The 19,327-nt window shown below is 60.0% G+C and overlaps 1 protein-coding gene across 2 annotated transcripts; it reads left to right on the top strand.

Moving 5' to 3' along the window:
- The first annotated feature begins 1,612 nt into the window (after positions 1-1,612).
- TNNI1 (troponin I1, slow skeletal type) lies at positions 1,613-13,072 on the top strand. 2 transcript variants are annotated; one of them, XM_070055080.1, is made up of 8 exons: positions 1,613-1,737; positions 2,164-2,211; positions 7,049-7,090; positions 7,605-7,736; positions 9,087-9,176; positions 10,487-10,663; positions 11,544-11,653; positions 12,748-13,072. In XM_070055080.1, the coding sequence occupies exons 1-7, from the start codon at positions 1,648-1,650 to the stop codon at positions 11,649-11,651; spliced, it is 687 nt and encodes a 228-aa protein (XP_069911181.1). In that variant the 5' UTR covers positions 1,613-1,647; the 3' UTR covers positions 11,652-11,653; positions 12,748-13,072. The 2 variants fall into 2 exon arrangements, with proteins under 2 accessions (XP_069911181.1, XP_069911180.1); XM_070055079.1 differs by having other exon boundaries at positions 2,164-2,244.
- The last annotated feature ends 6,255 nt before the right edge of the window (positions 13,073-19,327 follow it).

The raw sequence follows: 19,327 nt of genomic DNA, 5'->3' as shown, positions 1-19,327 counted from the left end.
CGGGGCCGTGGACCCCGTTTCTGGTCCCACGTCTGGGGAGGGTCCCCTCTGACCAGACAGCCTCACAGTTCCAGGACGGACGCCAGAATGGGCAGGGGGTGACCCGGGCGGGCCCTTGGCAGATGCGCAGCCTTTCCTGCAGAGAGGAGGCTGGGAGAAGGGTGGCAGAGGACCCCTCAGCAGGGGCCGTGAGGGGGTCGCAGGCTTGCACTCTGCTGGTGAGCCCTTGGCCGGGTGTGGGCGGCCACAGAGGCCTGTGCGTGGGCACCAGAGGCCTTGGCACCTGTTTCACGCATGAAGAAAGATTGGAGCAGGGATGAGGATAAGAGGCATCACAGCTCCATTTTGAAGGTCACCTTTCTGTGGGCAGCAGGGGGTACCCTGGAGAAGCTGGCGTGCCAAGGGCAAAGCCATTGCTTTCCTCCATTCCTGAACTGGGGCAACAGATCGGGAGCCAGCTGGATGCCACATGCCCTGTGGTTGGGGGTGGCAGGGATGGAGGTGGGACAGTGGCCCCTGCGCCCCACAGTGTCTGAGGATGCGTGCTGCTCCCAGACCATCTGAGTGCATGAGCCTGGTCTTTGCACAGCAGGGGCCCAAGGTGGGCTTTCGCTGGACACGCCTTGCTGTGAGCAGGGGCACCTGCAGCTTAGGCTGGTTAGACCCTCGTTTGTTCTTCTATTGGTCAATCTGTTTTATTTTTCCTTTCCTTTTTTAGAAAGTTAGAATGAAAAATTTAAGATTTGTTTTATTTGAGAGAGAGAGAGGCAGAGAGAACATCTTTATCCACTGGTTCACTCCCAAATGGCCGCAACAGCAAGCACTGAGCCGGGCAGAAGCCAGGAGCCTGGGAATCTGCTGGGATCCCCACGTGGGAGGCAGGAATCTGAGTACTTGACATCACCTGTTGCCTCCCAGGTTGCACATTAGCAGGAAGCTGGATTGGAAGCCGAGGAGCTGGGACTTGAACCAGGCTCTCCTATATGTGATTGGGGGCATCCCAAGTGGTCCCCAGAATCCACCCCTTTATTTTTCCTTTGCAATAGACAGCATTTTCCATGCAGACAACTCCATTTCTGTACGTATTAAGGTCCTGTAAGAAAGTTCTTGTTTAAATCATAAGCTCAATGACCAAGGCAATACCCTCCAGTGGACTTGCCCCCGAATCCTTCCCCTTGTCCCAGCTGCCCTTTCTGGCCTGGGCCTCCTTCCCTTTCTATCCCAGCCCCTGCCCTTTCTCCCCTCAACCTTCCAGCGTGGTGGGCTCCCAAGCTGCCCTGACCAGCAGTGACAGAGCCACCTCTTGCAGGCAGCAGAATGTCCAGGCGGTCACTGGCGGCTGTGTCTCTTCAGCATTCCCTAAGGCGAGTGTGGAGAGAGCTCCCCGACCCCTGCTGCTCGTGGGGCCTCTCCCTGGCCTCCAAGAGAGGTCAGTGTCCTTCCTGCCCTGCCCAGCCTGGGATGCTGGCCCGGGAGAGGCCCGACTATAATAGCCACAGGATTAACATAGCAGGCATTGTCTTTCTCTGACTATAGGATGGGTATTATGTGTTCGTCAACAGCCTAAAAATACCCAGTGAACAGGTGCAGCCCCCAAGGCACCAGATCAGGCAGGCAGAAGTGAGTGAGTCTCACTGAGGTCCAGGCATGGCGCTTGGGTGCCGTTTAGATCCTGGGAACCCAAGCTGGAGGTGGGGGTACAGCGTCTGCAGACCCTCAGACCTCTGGAGCACGAAGGTGGGCCCTGCTGCCCCTCCCACAACAGCTCGGCCCCATTGGCCCCATGGACACTCCAGGCTTCCTCCGTCCCATGGGTCCCAGAGCTGTGGAAGATTCCCAAAGGTGGAGCTCGGCTCTCTTAGGCTCCGGGCCAATTTCCACATTTCTTGGGAGGAGATGTAGGGGCCTCCACCTCCACCCTCTCTTCTCCCAGGGTGGGTGCTGGTTTGACTCAGCTGTGGCCTGGGTGTGCTCTTGAGCCTGCTGCACACGTGTCTGTAAGCTGTGTGTCTGTCGTGTGCACTGCAGTGTGGATCTGGGGCTGAGGGGTCCGGGGAGGGGTGGGGGAGGGGCAGAGGGAGGGGGCAGCGGACCGTTCTATTTTTACTGGCCAGTTGCTGTTGGCCACAGTTTTCAAAGCCTCCCCTCACTCTGCCTTCCCAGTCTGCAGTCGGCGGTGAAGCACAGGTCAGTGGCAGGAGAGTGGACAAGGTGAGTGTCTGCAGCCGAGGCCCGGGGACCAGGGCGAGCGCAGGCAGAAGCAGAAAGTGAGGGCGTGGAGATGGGACCAGAGCTTCCCTACCTGTGCAGCCGCGGGTGCTTGAGACCACCCCAAAAATCTGTCTCCCGCTTCGGCCTTTTGTTCTATGCTGAAGGGTGGGAGTGGGGCTGGGAGTGAACGCTTTCCCTGGCCAGCAGGGGCCAGGAGTCAGGGGCAGAATCTTCCACCAGCTTCCCCAGGAGCCCGAGGCAGAGCCTCATGGGTGAGGTTTTCCCATGGGGCTGTCCAGAGGGAAGGGGCTAGCGTTGGGGCCTGCAGAGCTGGGGCACAGGGGCCGCCCCGGAAGTTTAGGGAAGAGCCCAGTGAGCAAGGAGACTGGGAAGTGGCTACAATGGAGAAGGGGGACTCTCAGGGAGCCCGGAGCTGGCACCGGAGGAAACCATCCTGCTCTTTGTTCCTGTCTTGGAGGGGCCAGCTCAGCGCCCTCTGCCTGTCCACCTGGGCAACAGGACACGGGCCTGGGAGCCACAGGCAGGCGATCTGTAGTGCGATCCACAGCCGGGGGTGTTGGGGTCTCCGTGTGGGGTGGGGCCACAGGCAGCCCCTGCCCCAGGCTTGGGAGTCCTAGTCCCACTGTGGTTCTGGGGATCGGGTCTCTTGTCCGGGGCTTGAGGTGGGCGGCGATGGCGGTAGAGTCCATAATCCCAGGCTGCAAGTACAGCATTGATAGCTGTCCGTCACGGAGGATAGGGATGCCCTTGGGCTAGTGTCCAAGGTCGAGGGTGGGGAGCAGGGGACGGACATGAGGCTAACCAGATATTTGCATCCCTGGTTATTAGGTGTGCAAAGAGATCAGCTTGCTCTCTCCCTCTCTCTCTCTCTCTTGTTTGTATCTCACACACACAATTGGATTCACATGCACACTCATATAGTCACAGGCCAGCTCACAGCTTTCCCAAACCCCACAGGGCCTCAGGGAAGGGACAGCCCCCTTCTGAGTCACCCTCCGGAGGTTCTGGGCTCTGTCCCCTGACTGTGGATTTTCTCATTATCGCCTGCTACTTGTGGGGGGTGGGCTGGAGCCCTGGCACTCTGGGCCATGCTCTTATCGGGACCCTGCTTATCTTCCCCAGGGCCTGTCAAGGGTCCCATGTGGTGGCTCTCACAGCCCAGGCTGGAGCCTCTTGCCTGACGTGGGACCCTTGGCCTGGCATTTGTCAGTGGGGCAGGCTGGGGGCAGGCCCCAGGGCTTGGCAGGAGGTCTGGCCTCAACAAGTAGGGCCGCACAGTGCCCAGATGCCCGCCAATGTTGAGTCACAGCCCAGGAGACAGACACGGAGCCGCTGGGCTGAGACCTGGTGCCCCTGGGGACTGGCAGGACAGGCGGACAGATGGACCTGGGGATGGCTCCAGCAGCTACTGTTTCCTTTGGACTCAGTGTCTTGGGAGGAGCAGAGCCCTTGGGAGAAGCAGCTGCCTGTAAACGCTAATTTCAGCCAAGCACGCCAGGAATCTATGGATTCTCTCCACACCTCTCCCTCTGTGCCCCATGGCGACAGCTGGGACTCTGGGGCCACACTTCCCCTCCCCTGGGGGTGGGGGCACAGGTGGAGGCCCAGAGGCTTTCTGGCTGGGTGGGAGATTCCGGACAGGCGTCCAAAGCCCTGCTCACGGAGCTGTGATTCGTGGCGTGGCAGAGAGCAGAGGCAGGGAAGAGCAAGAGCTGCCCCTGGGGCTGGCAGGCCCTCCGCTGCTGCGGGCCAGGTCCTCAAGCCAAACCCTGGGCCCCAACCCTGCCTCTCTCCTGCCCCACCTTGCACACCTGTTCCCCACCCCAGCTGGCACTGGCCTTCCCCTGGGCTCTCGTCCGTTCCTCCCCCCATGGGAATGCCCTGTGTCCAGGCCCAGCCACAGGCAGTTGGTCTGGCTTTGGAACCTCCTCTGTATCTTCAAGGGCCCCCGTGTGGGCCAGGGTCCCCGGGACCACCTGCTCAGGGGGTGTCGGACTGTGTTCCACGGCCTCCCAGAGATGGGGCTCCCACGGCAGACGCCCCCATCCCAAGCCAGTGCCATCGGCCCCTGTGGAATTTGCTTTGCTTCCCAGGAAGATTTGGTTTGAAGAAAGGGCCCAGGGCCGGCTTCGTGGCAGAGCCACCCCGCTTCTGATCCGGCTCCCTGCTATTGAGCCTGGGAAAGTAGTGCAGGGTGGCCCCTGCGCCCATGTGGGTGGCCCAGAAGAAGCTCCCGATTCCTGGCTTCAGCCTGGCCCATCCTGGCTGTTGCGGCCATTTGCAGAGTGAACCAGTGGATGGAAGATCTCTCTCCCTCTGTCTCTTCCTCTCTCTGTGTAATTCTTCCAAATAAAGAAATAAATCTTTAAAAGAAAGAAAGGGCCCAAGGGCAGTGTATGAAGCGGGAAACCACTCACCCAACTCATTTGGCTGGGAGGAAAACCCGCCCAGGCTGGGCAGGGACCGGGGTCTGCCCTGCCTCCCAGCATCGCTGCCTGCACTCAGGGCCCCCACCGCCCTTCCCAGGGCTGCCAGGCTCAAAGCCCTTGGTGTGAGTGGTGCCCCCCCCTGGAATTGTGCCAGGTGGTGGCTCCCTGAATGCGTGTCTCCATTCTGCTCCATTCCCCTTCCAGGGCTCCCCGCGGTGGGATCGGCCAACTTTTCCTTTTCTGGCAAGTGTCAGGAAGCTAACTATCCCAGGCTTTAAGTTCACCTAAATGTTCCGTGTTCTTACAATCCTTTAGGCAAAACCAGGCAGGGGGCTGGAGTTGGCCTGGGACCCCGACCCACGCTCTGTGGCGTCCCGATCTGCCGGGGCCTTTCTGTCTGTGTTTTCCTCTCACCTCTGACTCCGACTCCCAAGCCCAGCGGGCTGGGGGCGGGGCAGGAGCTGTGACTTTCCTGAGGTGCCATTCCTCTGTTCTGTCCAGGTGCTGCCCCGTCGCCGCCATGCCGGAAGTGTAAGTAGCCCCGCCCTGCCCAGGCCTCCACGAGGCCCAGTGTCCCCTTGCTGCAGAGTCAGCCCTTGAAGGCTACTCCCCAGGAGAAGAGATCCTAGGCAGGGACAGGTCCCCGGGGGCTGGGTCGGCACTCGGGGTTCCTCCACACTGCCACCTGTCCTCCCAGCCTCCGAGCCAAGCTCGGCCCCCCGCCCCTGACGCTGTGGCCCAAGCTCCTGAGGGTGCCTGCCACCTGATGGCTCTCTGGCGTCCTGCTGTCCCTGCCCCTGGTCCCCGCGCAGGCCCTGCTGTGTGATAATAACGTGTACTCTTCCTGCTCTCTCCCTGCCTTCCTGTGATGGGTGCCTGAAGTGAGGTAAGAGCTGCTTGGGGTGTGTCAAGTCCTCAGACCGGGGAAGGTAGGGTGGGCTTTGGGAGGGGGGTGCAGAGCGTGGGTCAAGGCCCCGGGGAGGGGTCTGGGGTGGCAGTGCCCAGTGGCGAAGCTGGGGGACAGAGACCACGAGTGCAGATTCTGGCTGCGGGGCTTCCCGGGCCCAGGGAGCACGGCGTCTCTGTGGGGTAGTCTCTGGGCTGGGACAGCAGCAGGGAGTTGGCAATGGCTTCTTGCAGTCTTGCCTGGCGGCCGAATGTTGAGGGAGGAGCAAAGACACGTCCTTAGGCTCCCACGAGGCGTCAGATGGCCCCAACCCTGGCCAGTCTCTACGATCCTGCCTGACACGGGTGCTGGACGCACAGCCTCTGTGCCGCCCAGGGTCGGGGCTGCGGCAAAGGTGGGGCCTGGCCATGCTATTGGAGGGGCTGCTCGCACCACGACCCTCAGTGAGGATGGAAACACTGTTGTTCAGTAGTTACCAGTTCCTCCATTTGGCTCATCTTACGGCGAGCCCCAGCGCCAAGGCCCTTTCTCTCGCTCTTTTTTAAATATTTATTTTATTTACTTGAAAGGAAGAGTTACAGAGAGAGGTAGAGACAGAGAATGTTTCCAACCACTGGTTCACTCCCCAAATGACCAAAATGGCCAGAGCTGAGCTGACCTGAAGCCAGGAGCCTGGAGCTTCTTCCAGGTCTCCCAAGCAGGTGCAGGGGCCCAAGGACTTGTGCCATCTTCTACTGCTTTCCCAGGCCATAGCAGAGAGCTGGATCGGAAGTGGAGCAGCCAAGACTCAAACTGGCACTCATAATGGATGCTGGCGCTGCAGGCAGGGGTTTTAACCCACCGCGCCACAGCACCGGCCCCAGAGCCCTTTCTCTTTAAAGCAGCAGAACCCCAGGCTGAAGGAGAGGAGCAGAGGACACGAGAAGAGACAGCTGTGGCCCCAAAGAGACACAGTGCTCAGAAAGCAAGTCAGGGGCCGAGCAGCCTTCTCACCGCGCCGGAAGTGTCCTGTGGGCACCTACACGGCTAGTGTTGTTGATAGGAGCAGCAGAGTGTGTTTTCAGGGCTTAGATTTCGATGGGCAGTGCGCTAAGGTGGCAAAAAGTTTTGATGTGCGTGAAGATAGGCTAAGTAGGGTGGGTGGGTCTTAGTCCCCTGTGACAGGTGCAAAGGATGGGAGGGGGCCACCTAGCGGCCGTGTGACCCAGCCAGGCTCTTACAGGGTCCACCAGCAGCAGAGCCAGAGTGGGGCGTCAGCCCCGATGTCCTGGTAGCTGACCAGAGTGTTTTCTGAGTTGGAGGGGTTAGATCATCACGCTGAGCTTTTAAAGGCTCCTGAGATGAGCATTCTGGGTAATGATGGTGGAACCCACTGCACCTCGGCCTGGCCTGGCCATGAGCACCTCGGCCTGGCCTGGCCGTGAGTCCCAGGTCTCCAGCCTCTGCCTCACCACCTGTCTCTCCCATTTCTCACCCTCAGAGAAAATCCAAGATCACTGCCTCGCGCAAGCTCCTGCTGAAGGTGAGGCTGGGGGCTGGCTCCGTGGGGGGGGGGGGTGGATGGTCACAGGGGAGCAGAGGAGGGGGGCCACAGCAAGGCTAAGGAGGAGGCGCGGGGGGCCTGGCTGTTGCTGGAGCCAGGGCTGGGCTCAGGTGGTCTGTGGAGGAGGGGCGTGTGCATCCTGGCAGCCGCCTGGGGTCCTGGGAGGGGTGGGCTGTGCGCTCCCCGGGGGTGGGGGCAGAGGGTCCTGCTTGATTATGTGGGTTTCTCTCTTTGGAGCTTTAGGGCCCCAAACAGGCAAAAAGCAGGTAGAAGGAAGACAGGGAGGGGCACGTGAGCCGCGGGGCCCAGGGTGCCTTGCATGGCCACTTGGTGCCTCTCCACCCCAGCTGGCCTGTGGCCCCCGCCCACATGCCCACAGTGAGCAGTGGCCTCTCAGCCTGCCCAGCCCCAAGGGCCACCTTCTCCTCACTCCCCCCTGCTGGGTGGGACGTGGCAGGGGCCAGGCCTGGCTCAGCAGGTCTGTCCTGTGCAGAGCTTGATGCTGGCCAAGGCCAAGGAGTGCTGGGAGCAGGAGCACGAGGCCCGCGAGGCCGAGAAGGTGCGCTACCTGGCCGAGCGCATCCCCGCACTGCAGACCCGTGGCCTGTCCCTCAGCGCCCTGCAGGTGAGTGCAGCCGGCTGGGCTGGGCTGGGCGGGGCTGGGCTGGGCTGGGCTGGGCACCTTGTGGGGGGGGCAGGGACCAGGTGGCAGGGGCCTGCACTAACATGGGCTTGCAGCCCTGTGACACACAGCTGCTCTCACTGAATCCCCACAACCGCCTGTGAGGTGGAGATGGCAGATCCCATTTTACAGGTGTGGGAGGTGAGGCGGGGCCAAACCAGGCACCTGGCTTCAGGTCAGCAGCCAGTGCCACGCATGGAGCAGGGAGCAGGCGAGACTCAGAAAGCCCTGTTTCTCAAAGGCTTGTCTGCCTAACCCTAGAGGTAGGCCTTTAATGGCTTTTATTTTTATTTATTTAGTTATATTAAAGATTTATTTGAAAAGCGCAGTGACAGAGAGAAAGAGGTCTTCCATCCTCTGATTCACTCCCCAAATGTCCACAATGGCTGGGGCTGGACCAGGCTGAAGTCAGGAGCCTGGAACTCCATCCTGGTCTCCCATGTGGTTGGCAGGGTTCCAAGTACCTGGGCCATCCCCTGCTGCCTCCCAGGTGCAGTAGCAGAGAGCTGGATCAGAAGTGGAGCAGCGGGGCCTTGAATTGGCACTCATACGGGATGCTGGCATTATAGCTGGTGGCTTAACCTGCTGCACCACAACATAGGCCTCAACGTTTAAGGTGTTTAAAATATTGGTTACCTTTTCAGTCCAGCGGTTGCTGAGGGAAGAAGCTGCAAGGGAAAATATCAGCACGCCGGTGGTGGCATCGCTGGCTCTTTTTATCATTTTGTTTAAAGCATGAGTTCCCAAATCTCTGCTCTTCATTTCCATTGTGAGAAGCAATAAGGAGGGACTGGCACCGTGGTGTAGCTGGTAAAGCCACCGCCGGCAGCGTTGGCATCCCATATGGGCGCTGGTTCGAATCCTGGCTGTTCCACTTCTGAACCAGCTCTCTGCTATGGCCTGGGAAAGCAGCAGAAGATGGTCCAAGTCCTTGGCCTCTGCACTTGGGTGGGAGACCCGGAAGAGGCCCCAGGCTCCTGGCTTCAGATGGGTGCAGCTCCAGCCATTGCAGCCACCTGGGGAGTGAACCAACAGATGAACGACCTCTCTCTCTTTCTCTCTGTAACTCTGCCTTTCAAATAAAATAAATACATCTTTTTTAAAAAAGAAAGTGCTGGGGAGCAGGCATTCCCTTGAGCCCAGCTCAGCCCCAGAGCCACCAAGTCTGGCAGTTCCCCTCCAGAGTGGTATCCGGAAAAGGGCCAGGGAGAGGGCCCACGGCGCTGGACGTGGAGGGAGAAGGGAGGCTGGAGGCTGGTGTCTCACTCCCGCCTGGTCCCTCACTTGGCCCAGGACCTGTGCCGGGAGCTGCACGCCAAGGTGGAGGTGGTGGATGAGGAGCGCTACGACATCGAGGCCAAATGCCTGCACAACACCAGGGAGGTGAGTCTGGGCGAGGGGCCAGGCGGGTGGTGTGGGGAGGGGGGGTTTGAGCTGAGCTGGGTGGTGACAGGAGGGCCTCGGAGGTGACCCCTTGGCAGGAGGCTGGAGATAGGCCCGGAGGACAATCAATACTCAACAATTGGCCGGCGCCGTGGCTCACTAGGCTAATCCTCCGCCTAGCGGCGCCGGCACACGGGGTTCTAGTCCCGGTCGGGGCGCCGGATTCTGTCCCGGTTGCCCCTCTTCCAGGCCAGCTCTCTGCTGTGGCCCAGGAGTGCAGTGGAGGATGGCCCAAGTCCTTGGTCCCTGCACCCCCATGGGAGACCAGGATAAACACCTGGCTCCTGCCATTGGATCAGCGCGGTGCACCGCCCGCAGCGCACCTGCTTCGGTGGCCATTGGAGGGTGAACCAACGGCAAAGGAAGACCTTTCTCTCTGTCTTTCTCTCTCTCACTGTCCACTCTGCCTGTCAAAACAAAAAATACTCAGTAATCACAGGAGCAGCACTGCTGCCTTGCGGGCCCTCGGTCCGACAGCGGCTGCCCTTCCCCCACACTAACAGATGCCTGTCAATGACCGCTTGCTTACCTTGGCCCAGCTCACTCCCATCTGTGCTCCAACTGCCACCCCTCTGGTTGGAGGCGGGGCCATTACCTACACCAGCTGATGAGGACACCGAAGCTCAGAGAGGCTAAGAGCTCAGCCCAGGTCACACAGTGGTGGTCCTGGGACACCTCCCAGCCTCAGGCTCCCAGTCTAGTGCTCGGTACCCCACTACCCTGGGGCACGGGGCATGGGAGCATCGAGTTAGTCCAGACCCTGCTCCAGTGGGGCTGGCAGCTTCTGGGAGTTTGTCCCAGCAGAGAGGAGGGTTGGGGGGTCCCCAAGCTACTTTGCATCCCAGGAGTGATGACCTGTGGGGTCACAGGCACCCCAGAGACCATGCCCTGGAGAGTCCTTTGGTGGTCCCAGGCCTGGGGCCAGGCATCCTGCTGGACCAAAGCTGTGGGAGGCTTTGACACCTCACCAGGGAGGGACAGTTGGGAGCAGCAGCGAGGAAACAACCCAGGGCCACACAGGGCTCCAGACCGAGCAGAGCTGGGATGGGCAGGGCCCCTTGTTCGGGGCTACAGTGATGGGGCATCCACTGGGCCTCAGCCACCCCAAGTCATTCATATGCATCTGTGTGGGGTTCTTTTGCAAAGCGATGGGTGGGTCTGAGAGGTGGGGGCCTGGCCTCGGGCTGGGGCGCTGGCTGCCCTTGGTTCTAGCTCCCTCTCCCCTGAGCTTGGGCCCCTCTCGCCCGCAGATCAAGGACCTGAAGCTCAAGGTGCTGGACCTCCGTGGGAAGTTCAAGCGCCCGCCGCTGCGCCGGGTCCGCGTCTCGGCCGACGCCATGCTCCGGGCCCTGCTGGGCTCCAAGCACAAGGTGTCCATGGATCTGCGGGCCAACCTCAAGTCCGTGAAGAAGGAGGACACGGAGAAGGTGAGGGCCGCTTCCCCAGAACCTCCCAGCCCCTGCCCTGCCGGCCTCCCCTGCTGCCCCTCACACAGTCTGGGGCAGGCCCATGAGCTCCTGCTGCAGGCTGGTTAGCCTGTGAGAAGATTCTAGAACCCTTGGGAGACCACTTGTCAGAAGGAGAGACTTTCCCTTCCCACTCCCTCCAAGCTGCTCCCGGTCTGTGGAAGAGACAGGGTCAGAAAGAGAGCCAGAGGGAGGAGGCCAGTGAGACGCTGCCTGCGCCCAGTGGGAGCGAACACGGAGCTTTAGGGGACGGGCTGTGGAGACAGCACCTCCTGTGGCTGGGTGGACAGCGACACGGGCAGCAGGGGACCGAGGGCAGTCGCTCACTCAGGGTTGGCCCAACTCTGTCCCAGGGCACTTCCACAAATTCTTGGAGAAATAGGATTCAAAGATGCGTTCATTTTGGTGCAGAATTCTTTTGAAATCCACGCAGTGTTTCTGTGAGCCTTTCTGTGTGTGTGCTAAGACTTGACCCTGGGAGGAGCAGGAATCTTAGAAACATGGTCGCCGGCCCTGGAAGCTTCAGAGAGAGGAGCAATGGGCCCGGCCACATGCCGACGAGATAGCAAACGCCGAGTTAGTCGGGGGAGATGGCCTTGAGCCACAGAGCCTCAGACTGGGGAGTGGGGTGGGCCTGGGACCCGCCGGGAGCTGCAGCCTCCTCTTTTCTCCGGAGCCTGGGCTGGGTCCCCGGCGGGCTGTCTGGCCCATCCTCAGCCCACCCTGGCTGGGTAGAGGTGTCCCTTCCCCGCTGTTGGGAGGAGGCTGGCCAGCCTGAGTGGGAGTAGGGGGTGGGGTGGGGAGAGGGCACAGGTCTGACATGTGTGTGGCCCATCCACAGGAGCGGCCCGTGGAGGTGGGCGACTGGAGGAAGAACGTAGAGGCCATGTCCGGGATGGAGGGCCGCAAGAAGATGTTTGACGCTGCCAAGTCCCCGACCTCACAGTAAAGGTGCTGGCACCCCTGCCCTTCTCCCACAGGGACCGCAAGGCTGGGCTGGGGGTGGTACCAGGGAGAGGCAGCCCCGGGGGGCTCAGGCCCAGCTCCTGTCATCTCCCCTCGTCTACAAGCCCGAGGGCTGTGGCAGATCCATGGGTGTCCAGCTACATGACCCGGGGCAGCACCCCAGACCCGCTGTCGTGGAGACATGGGTGGGGTGATGATGCTGATGTTTGCCCAGGTTGAGAACCACCCACCACGCAGGTGATCCTCGGGGCCCCTCCCCTCCAGCTCTGACTTTCTGAACACCTGAACTTTTTTTTTTTTTTTTTTAAGATTTATTTATTTCTTTGAAAAGCAGAGTTAGGGAGAGGGTGAAGGAGACAAAGAGAGAGAGGAGAGACCTTCCACCTGCAGGTTCATCCCCCACATGGCTGCAAATGGCCAGGGGTGAGCCAGGCCGAAGCCAGGAGCTTTATCTGGGTCTCCACACGGATGGCAGGGGCCGTCTGCTGCTTTCCCAGGCCATTAGCAGGGAGATGGATGGAAAGTAAAACAGGCCAGACACAAACCGGCTCCCTATAGGATGCTGTTGTCACAGGCGGTGGCTTAATCTGCTGTGACAGGACATCGGCCCCTAAACTTGAACTTTTACATCCTTTCTGGCAATGTCCTCTCTTTTGCACCCTGTGGGTGCCCAGCCCTCACAGTCCTTGCTCCCAGGGAGGTACCACTCAGAGCCGGTCAGAGCCCCCACCCTGGGAAGATTAGCTAGAGAGACTGGACAGGGCCGTGCAGAGGCCATGTTGGGCCCTGTGTGGAGGGTGTGCTGTGGGGCAGAGTCTGCAGGTAGCAGTGGACAGAGAGGGCTTCCTGGAGAAGAAGGGCGGTGAGCGGGTGGATGGAGAGGAAGGGCTGGTCATGGGGGAGAAGGGAAGGCAGGCAGAGCCAGCCAGAGGAACAGTGGAAGGAACGTGGACCCTGGGCTGGGAAGCCGGGGCTTTGCAGGAGCCCTGTGGACTGCACATGCTGTTGGCGGGTCAGGGCTGCGTCTACGGCTCCCAGGTCCCTGGGCGCTGACCGCTTCCTCTTCTCTGTCCCACCAGGCCGCCGGTGCTCTGGGCTCCCGCTTCCTGTGCCTTCGCCCAACCCCGCGACCCCTTCTTTGCCCCTGCTCTTTCTTGCAGCGTGCACGCTCTCCTCTGCAGCTGGGATTCAACAGACAGCACAGGACAGCGGAAGGGCAGGTGCATGCCTGAAGACCCCAAGCCAGCACCAGGGCCTCCCTGACCTCCCGTGGTGCAGCTGGAGCAGAGTCCGCATGGCCCCTTCCTGCCAGCCCTGGGCTGTCTCCCTGCACTGCTGCTGTGACAGCCACAGGGGCCCCAGACATTGCAGCCTCTCCATTAAAAACCTAGTTTCCCACTTGTTTCTCCGGCTCTGTGAACACTCGGAAGAATGGAAAGGCAGGGAGCCTGTGACAAGGGGGCTGGGCTGGGCTCCGGTCCCTAGCCAGCAGCTCGGGGTCAGAGTGGTTGGCTAAGGAGCTGGCAGCTGCTGCTGCAGCCCCGGTGATACCACACAGTCCCTGCACCAGCCAGGACGGCCCCCTCACCACAGCCCTGACCTCTGGTGGCACGGTCAGTGAGCGCCCCCAACACCAGCTGTCCAGAGGGGCCTCACTACTCAGTCCAGCCTGATTTCATGCTCCCCGTGCCCCGTTGACTGGATCACCTCTCCCTGGTGCCCACCACATGTACCTGACTGTTCTGGGCTAAGAGGTCGGGGCACTTGCTTGGCCTCCTCTGGTCCTGCAGATACAGCCCAGGAGCTCAGCCTCCGGCCGTGCCAGGAAAACACCTTGCAATCCCACATCTGGCCTCCAGGTGGCTCCTTCCCTGGTTTCTGTCCCTGGGGCATGCCCTGTCCTTGGGGCCCCTGCCCCGTCCACCTTCATCCACCTTCATCCACCTCCATCCTGTCTGTGAAGTGAGGCGGCCAGTGGTCAGCCCTGTGGGTCAGACCCGTTCTTCATCCCACTAACCCGAGGATCCCAAGGCTGGGGAGGGACCTGAGCCTGCTGGGGCCATTCACGGAGCAGGTGGCTCTAGGGGAGCAGAGACCAAGTTCTGGGCCAGGGGCGTCTGGCTTCAAAGGGGAGTGTGGCAGCGACTCCTGAGCTGAGCCTACAGGGACGCACGTGGTACAGAGCTGGGGTCGTTTGGATTCTTGGTGCCCAGCACTGGACCCAGAGGGGCTGAGCAGCCCCTTTCCACCATCCCCCGCTGAGTCCTGTCCTACCCCCCAGCCCCGTGTATCATCTGCCATAAATACCGGAAGCTGGTGCAAAGTGCAGTGCCAGCCCTCCCAGGAATCCCAGCAGTGGGGACCAGCCATGCTGGCCCAGGGCTGGAAGGAAGCCAGATGTGTGCAAACAGAGCGCACAGCGCCCCTCATACCCAGACACACCCAGTTACCCTCGGGAGTGGACGAACCTGATGGGGCTGGTCCGTGCCACCAAGGATGGGGCTAGGCTTCGTGCCCGGACAGCCACCACCACCGATCCCACCCTTCCCCGCCTCCCAGGGCTCCTCCCAGCTGGCCCGGCTCCAAGGCGGGGCTCCTGTCTGTTGCCTCTTCCTAGCTCTTTGATACAGCCCGGCCCCAAGTTCCAGAGGCAAATCTCAGTCGGCCATTAACCTGGGGCCCCAGCAGACCAGGGTCTCCACCCTGCCCTACACAGGCTGGCGAGCAGCCCCGGGCCTGACTCAAAGCAAACACCTGGCCCCGTGGGAGGAGGGGGCGGGGCCCTGGGGGAGGGCAGAGGCTTGCTCAGGCTCCTGGAGGTCATTGCTCCCTCCTGCTCCCTGGGGGGCCACGACCTAACTCACCCCGGGGCTGGCGTGAACCCAGATGGGGAGAGACAGGACGCTGGAGTGCTGTGTCTCACCACAGCTCCTTTGTGTGTGGGGGTGGGGTTGGGAGAAGCTCCTCCTGGCGAGGCTGGAGGTTGTTCCCCCACCCTCTACGGTTTGCCATGCGCCACGTTCTGTTCTAAACCCCTTCAACCGCCACCAGCCACCCTGGGAGAAGGATGCTATTGCTGTTCCTGTGTTCTGGAGGGGGAAACTGAGGCAGAGAGAGGCCGATTAACCCCCCCACCACCACCCTCACCCCAGTCACAGCAAGGAAGTGGTGGAGCTGGGCTTTAGCCCAGGAAGTCTGTCCCACTCTTAGCCACTGCTTCAGTGAGAATCTTTATTGTAACAATCATGCCCACGCTAAGTGCTTTCACAGAATTCTCACAAAGGCCTGGGCGACAGATGCCGCTGACCAGAGGCTGGGCGTGCAGGCAGCTGCCCCGGGTTCATGGCCGGCCGGCTGCACACAGGCCGCTGGGACCCCTCTTCTGGGATCAGGCTTGTCCGACCCAAGGGGACAGCATTGAGAGGGCCGGGGCCAGGGGTCGCGGTGGGCGTCTGTTGCTCCCGCATCCTTTTTCTGCAGCTGGTCCCACCTTGGTGGGAGTGTCCAGGGTAGGAAACTGCCAGCTACCACCCTGCCAGTCCCACAGCCCTGGGGAGGCTTCAGTCTCCCTGGGGCAAGGAGGCGGGGCCCAGCCGTGTGTCCAGAGCGCACGGAGCAGCCGGGGCGGCCCGGGCCAGGCCCGGCACTCAGGACTGCTGAAGGAGGGGCCGGGTTAAACGTTAGCCACAATGGCCCCCCACGAAGCGAGTCACACTCCCCACGGGGCCCTGGGCTGGGCGAACAGGGGGGCAGTTTTGTTCCGGGTGGGTGACCAAGCTGCCAGAGCCCGGGACAGGCCGCTGGGACCAGGGCAGATGGTGGCTTCCTCCCCTGACCTCCTCCGAGTCTCTCTCTCTCAACAGTCCCTGTCCGTCGCCAGTCTGCAGGTCCCTCCCTGGAGGCGAGGGGCACGGGCTCTTCCTCCCAGCACACACTCTCCCACACTGGCCCAGGGGTCCCCTGAGCCGGGGCTGAGCAGAGGGAGCTGGGAAAACGCTGTGGCACCGCAGAGGGGCCACGCTCAGTACTGCAGGTCTCTAAAGTGCCTGGCTCAAGGTCACAGGGCTGACCAGGGCTAGGACAGAGGTCCCTGGACTCCCGGTCCGTGGAGAAAAGTGGACGTGAGCAAGCCCAGGCAGGGAGACCTGAGCAGGCTGCCCATGCCTGGCCCCAACTCAGCACCCTGCCTGCGACCGCACCGGCAACTGGCTTCGCTCACTGGGCAGGAGACCCTGGCTAGGGGAGCCTGGCCCCTCGCCCTGGCTTCAAGAGAGAGCCACAGCCTCCCGTGTGTGGCGCAGCTGAGGCTCTGATCTGGGAGCCCTGGGTGGGGGTGTGGGGAGTGTGGCCGCCGCCGGCTGCAGGGGTGAGCCGGTGTGTGCCTGGCACGCAGTCCCCAGGGAGGCGGGCCTGCTGACCCCAAGTGGCATAAACACCCGGGTGTCCCCTGTACTGGTCCCATGCAACGTTTTCCTCTGTTGGCTCTTGGCTACCCGCATTTCTGCTGCTCGGAGACCAGGGCCCCAAAGGGTGGGAGGTGTTCCTGGAGCTGAGTGTGTACTGAAAGTAGGCCTTAATTCTATTTTTTTTTCTTTTTTTTTTTTTTATTTTATTTTATTTTATTTTTTTATTTTTGACAGGCAGAGTGGACAGTGAGAGAGAGAGACAGAGAGAGAAAGGTCTTCCTTTGCCGTTGGTTTACCCTCCAATGGCCGCCGCTGCAGCCGGCGCACCGTGCTGATCCGATGGCAGGAGCCAGGATCCAGGTGCTTTTCCTGGTCTCCCATGGGGTGCAGGGCCCAAGCACCTGGGCCATCCTCCACTGCACTCCCTGGCCATAGCAGAGAGCTGGCCTGGAAGAGGGGCAACCGGGACAGAATCCGGCGCCCCGACCGGGACTAGAACCCGGTGTGCCGGCGCCGCAAGGTGGAGGATTAGCCTATTGAGCCACGGCGCCGGCCCTTAATTCTATTTTTATAATATTAAAATATGGGATGGGAGGAGAGTAGCTTGTGGCTAGTGCTTTCCTAGTCTTTTAAAATTTTATTTGCTTAAATTTTATTTGCAAGGCAGAGAGACAGTCTTCCCTCTGCTGCTTTACTCCCCAAATGCCTGCAACAGCCAGGCCTGGGTCAGACCAAAGCCAGGAGCCTGGAACTCCATCTGGGTCTCCCCTGTGGGGACGCGACCATTTGAGCCATCGCCTGCTGCCTCCCAGGGTGCAAATTACTAGGAAACCGGAATCAGAAAGGGAGCCGGGACTCGAACCCAGGCCCTGTGACACGGAACAGAGGCTTCCCAAACTATACCTTAACCACTGTGCAACACGCCTGCCCACTGTTTTCTAAGGGTCTTAGTTTACAACATGCAGCGGTGGCAACACCGTTCCAGAGTTCATAGATCCACATATCGCCCTGTAACAGCACGAGTCAGGGGGCTGCTACCTGGACACATCATTCATTTTCCTCTTGCCCTAAGAGCCAGGGCGGCGGCTCAGTGGGGAGACAGAACAGGAACGAAGCTGAAATGTCAGCCGTGCTTCCCCGCCGGCTGGCCGGGTTGGGGATGCCCCATCTCTCTGCTCTGGCCTCTGGGAAAGGAGAACCCAGCTCTGAACCCTGCGTCTGGGAATCCCAGAAACCTTGGAAAACCCTGCCCTTGGCCGGGGGTTCCTGGTTGTGGTGACTCGGCCCTGCTGGACTTCCCCGGGAAGAAGTGACCAGCTCATGTTAAGTTTCTTACCTATGTGTATTTTTTTTTTTTTAGAAATTTATTTATTTGAAAGACAGAAAGACAAAGAGAGTCTACATCCACTTGTTCATGCCTCCAGTGCCCAAGAACACGTAGGGCAACAACTCCCCCAGGGTCTCCCATGTGGGTGCAGGGGCTCAAGGACTTGGGCCATCTCCTGCTGTTTTCCCAGGCCATAGCAGAGAGCTGGATATGAAGTCTTGAACCAATGCTCTGATATGGGATGTTGGTGGCTTAACCCACTGGGCCACACCGCCAGCCTAATGTAGAGTTACAAAGTGAACAACCACTTACCCACGGTACCTTCTGGGAACTGGGGTAGTGCAGGTCTTTTTGAAGCCCCTGCATGCCCCCTCCCCCTCCACAACCCCTCCTCACCCTTGTGTCCACAGGAGTCCCCATCTGCTGTTTTAAAGCTTTGTTTCCTGCAGTCAACCGTGACCCAAAAACATGGATCGGAAAATTCCAGAAATAAACCATTCATAAATTTTACATTTGCACTGTTCCCAGGAGATGAAATCCCACGCCCCGTTGCCGTGAGCAGGAGCCAGCCCTCTCGCCCAGGGCAGCCATATGGTGGTCGGCCCCTGCCTGTGAGTGACCCCACTGAGGGTCGTGCTGTCACCAGCATGTCTGGTCTGTTCAGGCGACCTTTATTTTACTTAATAATGAGTCCAAAGTGCAAGAGTGGTGATCTGGGGGTTTCATGCCAGTGTACTGTTCCAGCTATTTTACTATTAGCCATTAATTTCTTACTGTGCCCAACTTTACTCTAGGGGAAAGCAGTGCCCACAGGGTTAGGGTTAGCTGCGTTGGGAGTCTTGGATCGGATCCCCTGCGTGTAGGGGAGACCACCGTGTGATCCCCTTGGCACTCTTTATAACATGATGGATGTGTATAAATCCCTAAACAACACATGGCTCAGGTCAGCACCTTTCTGTAAACACACGTCAGTGCACACACCTGGCTTTCTCCCCGCCCACGTGGAGGCTGAACGTCTACCTCCCTGTAGCGGTCGTTACTATCTGCCCCAGCCTCTCCCCGCAGCTGAGGAAGGCTCTGCATGCTCTGGCCCAGGAGTTTTCACTCAGCTCCAAGTACCCCTTCCCCCTTTTTGTCTTTGCGCTGTGCCCTGTAGCTGGCTGCCTCCCACCTCCCTGACAACTGAATTGCACTTGACTTCAGGCCCAGCCTAGATGCCCTCCTTCAGGGCTAATCCCTCCTGTCACACAACTCCACGGTTTCCATCCCAGTCTGACTTGAATGAGGCTCGGGTGCATGCGTGCCTGCGAGGTGTACATGCTCAGGGCACATATGTGCCTGTGTGTGAGCACACGTGTCATGCACCAGCATGTATGTATCTTCCTCTCTAGCCTGAGACTGTCTGGAGGTCAGAAACTGCGTCCTTACCATCTTTGTGTCATTGAAAGCCAACACTTCTTGATGACAATGACAGAATTCTGCCCCTCATCACCCCTGGTTCCTGTGACTGTGACCTTATTTGGAAGTAAGGTGTCCGCAGGTGTAATCGAGTTAAAACGAGGTCATGCTGCCTTAGGCTGGGCCCCAATCTAACGCACTAAGAGGACCCAGACACAGACATGGGAGGTCATGTGACAATGGAGGCAAAATGTGGGGTGGTTCAGCTACAGGCCAAGAACCCCGAGAGCACTCAGCAAACCAAAGCTAGGAAGACGCCGCGGAGGACTCCCGCCTGCTGCCTTTGCAGGGAGCGTGGCTCCGACAACACTCCCAGCCTTCAGAACCGTGGGGACAAATTCCTGTCATTGAAAGTCATGGCTAGTGGCTTCGTGACGTTAGGGAACTAGGTCCAGTGCTTGCTCCCAGGGAACATTTTGGGCACTAGAAAGTCTGGGATTTACTTTTATAAAGGTTTATTTATTCATT

This window comes from Oryctolagus cuniculus, chromosome 13 (genome assembly GCF_964237555.1).
Source record: "Oryctolagus cuniculus chromosome 13, mOryCun1.1, whole genome shotgun sequence".
Taxonomy (NCBI): domain Eukaryota; kingdom Metazoa; phylum Chordata; class Mammalia; order Lagomorpha; family Leporidae; genus Oryctolagus; species Oryctolagus cuniculus.
The sequence above is the reverse complement of the archived record's forward strand: the minus strand, read 5'-3'. Positions and strand labels throughout refer to the sequence as shown.

Bases quoted from the DNA above. Each gene is read 5' to 3' on its own strand.
- TNNI1 (XM_070055079.1), top strand. From the start codon at position 1,648: ATGGCGCTTGGGTGCCGTTTAGATCCTGGGAACCCAAGCTGGAGGTGG. The intron at 1,738-2,163 runs GTGGGCCCTGCT...CTGCCTTCCCAG, and splicing joins CAGACCTCTGGAGCACGAAG to TCTGCAGTCGGCGGTGAAGC. The intron at 7,737-9,086 runs GTGAGTGCAGCC...CACTTGGCCCAG, and splicing joins TGTCCCTCAGCGCCCTGCAG to GACCTGTGCCGGGAGCTGCA.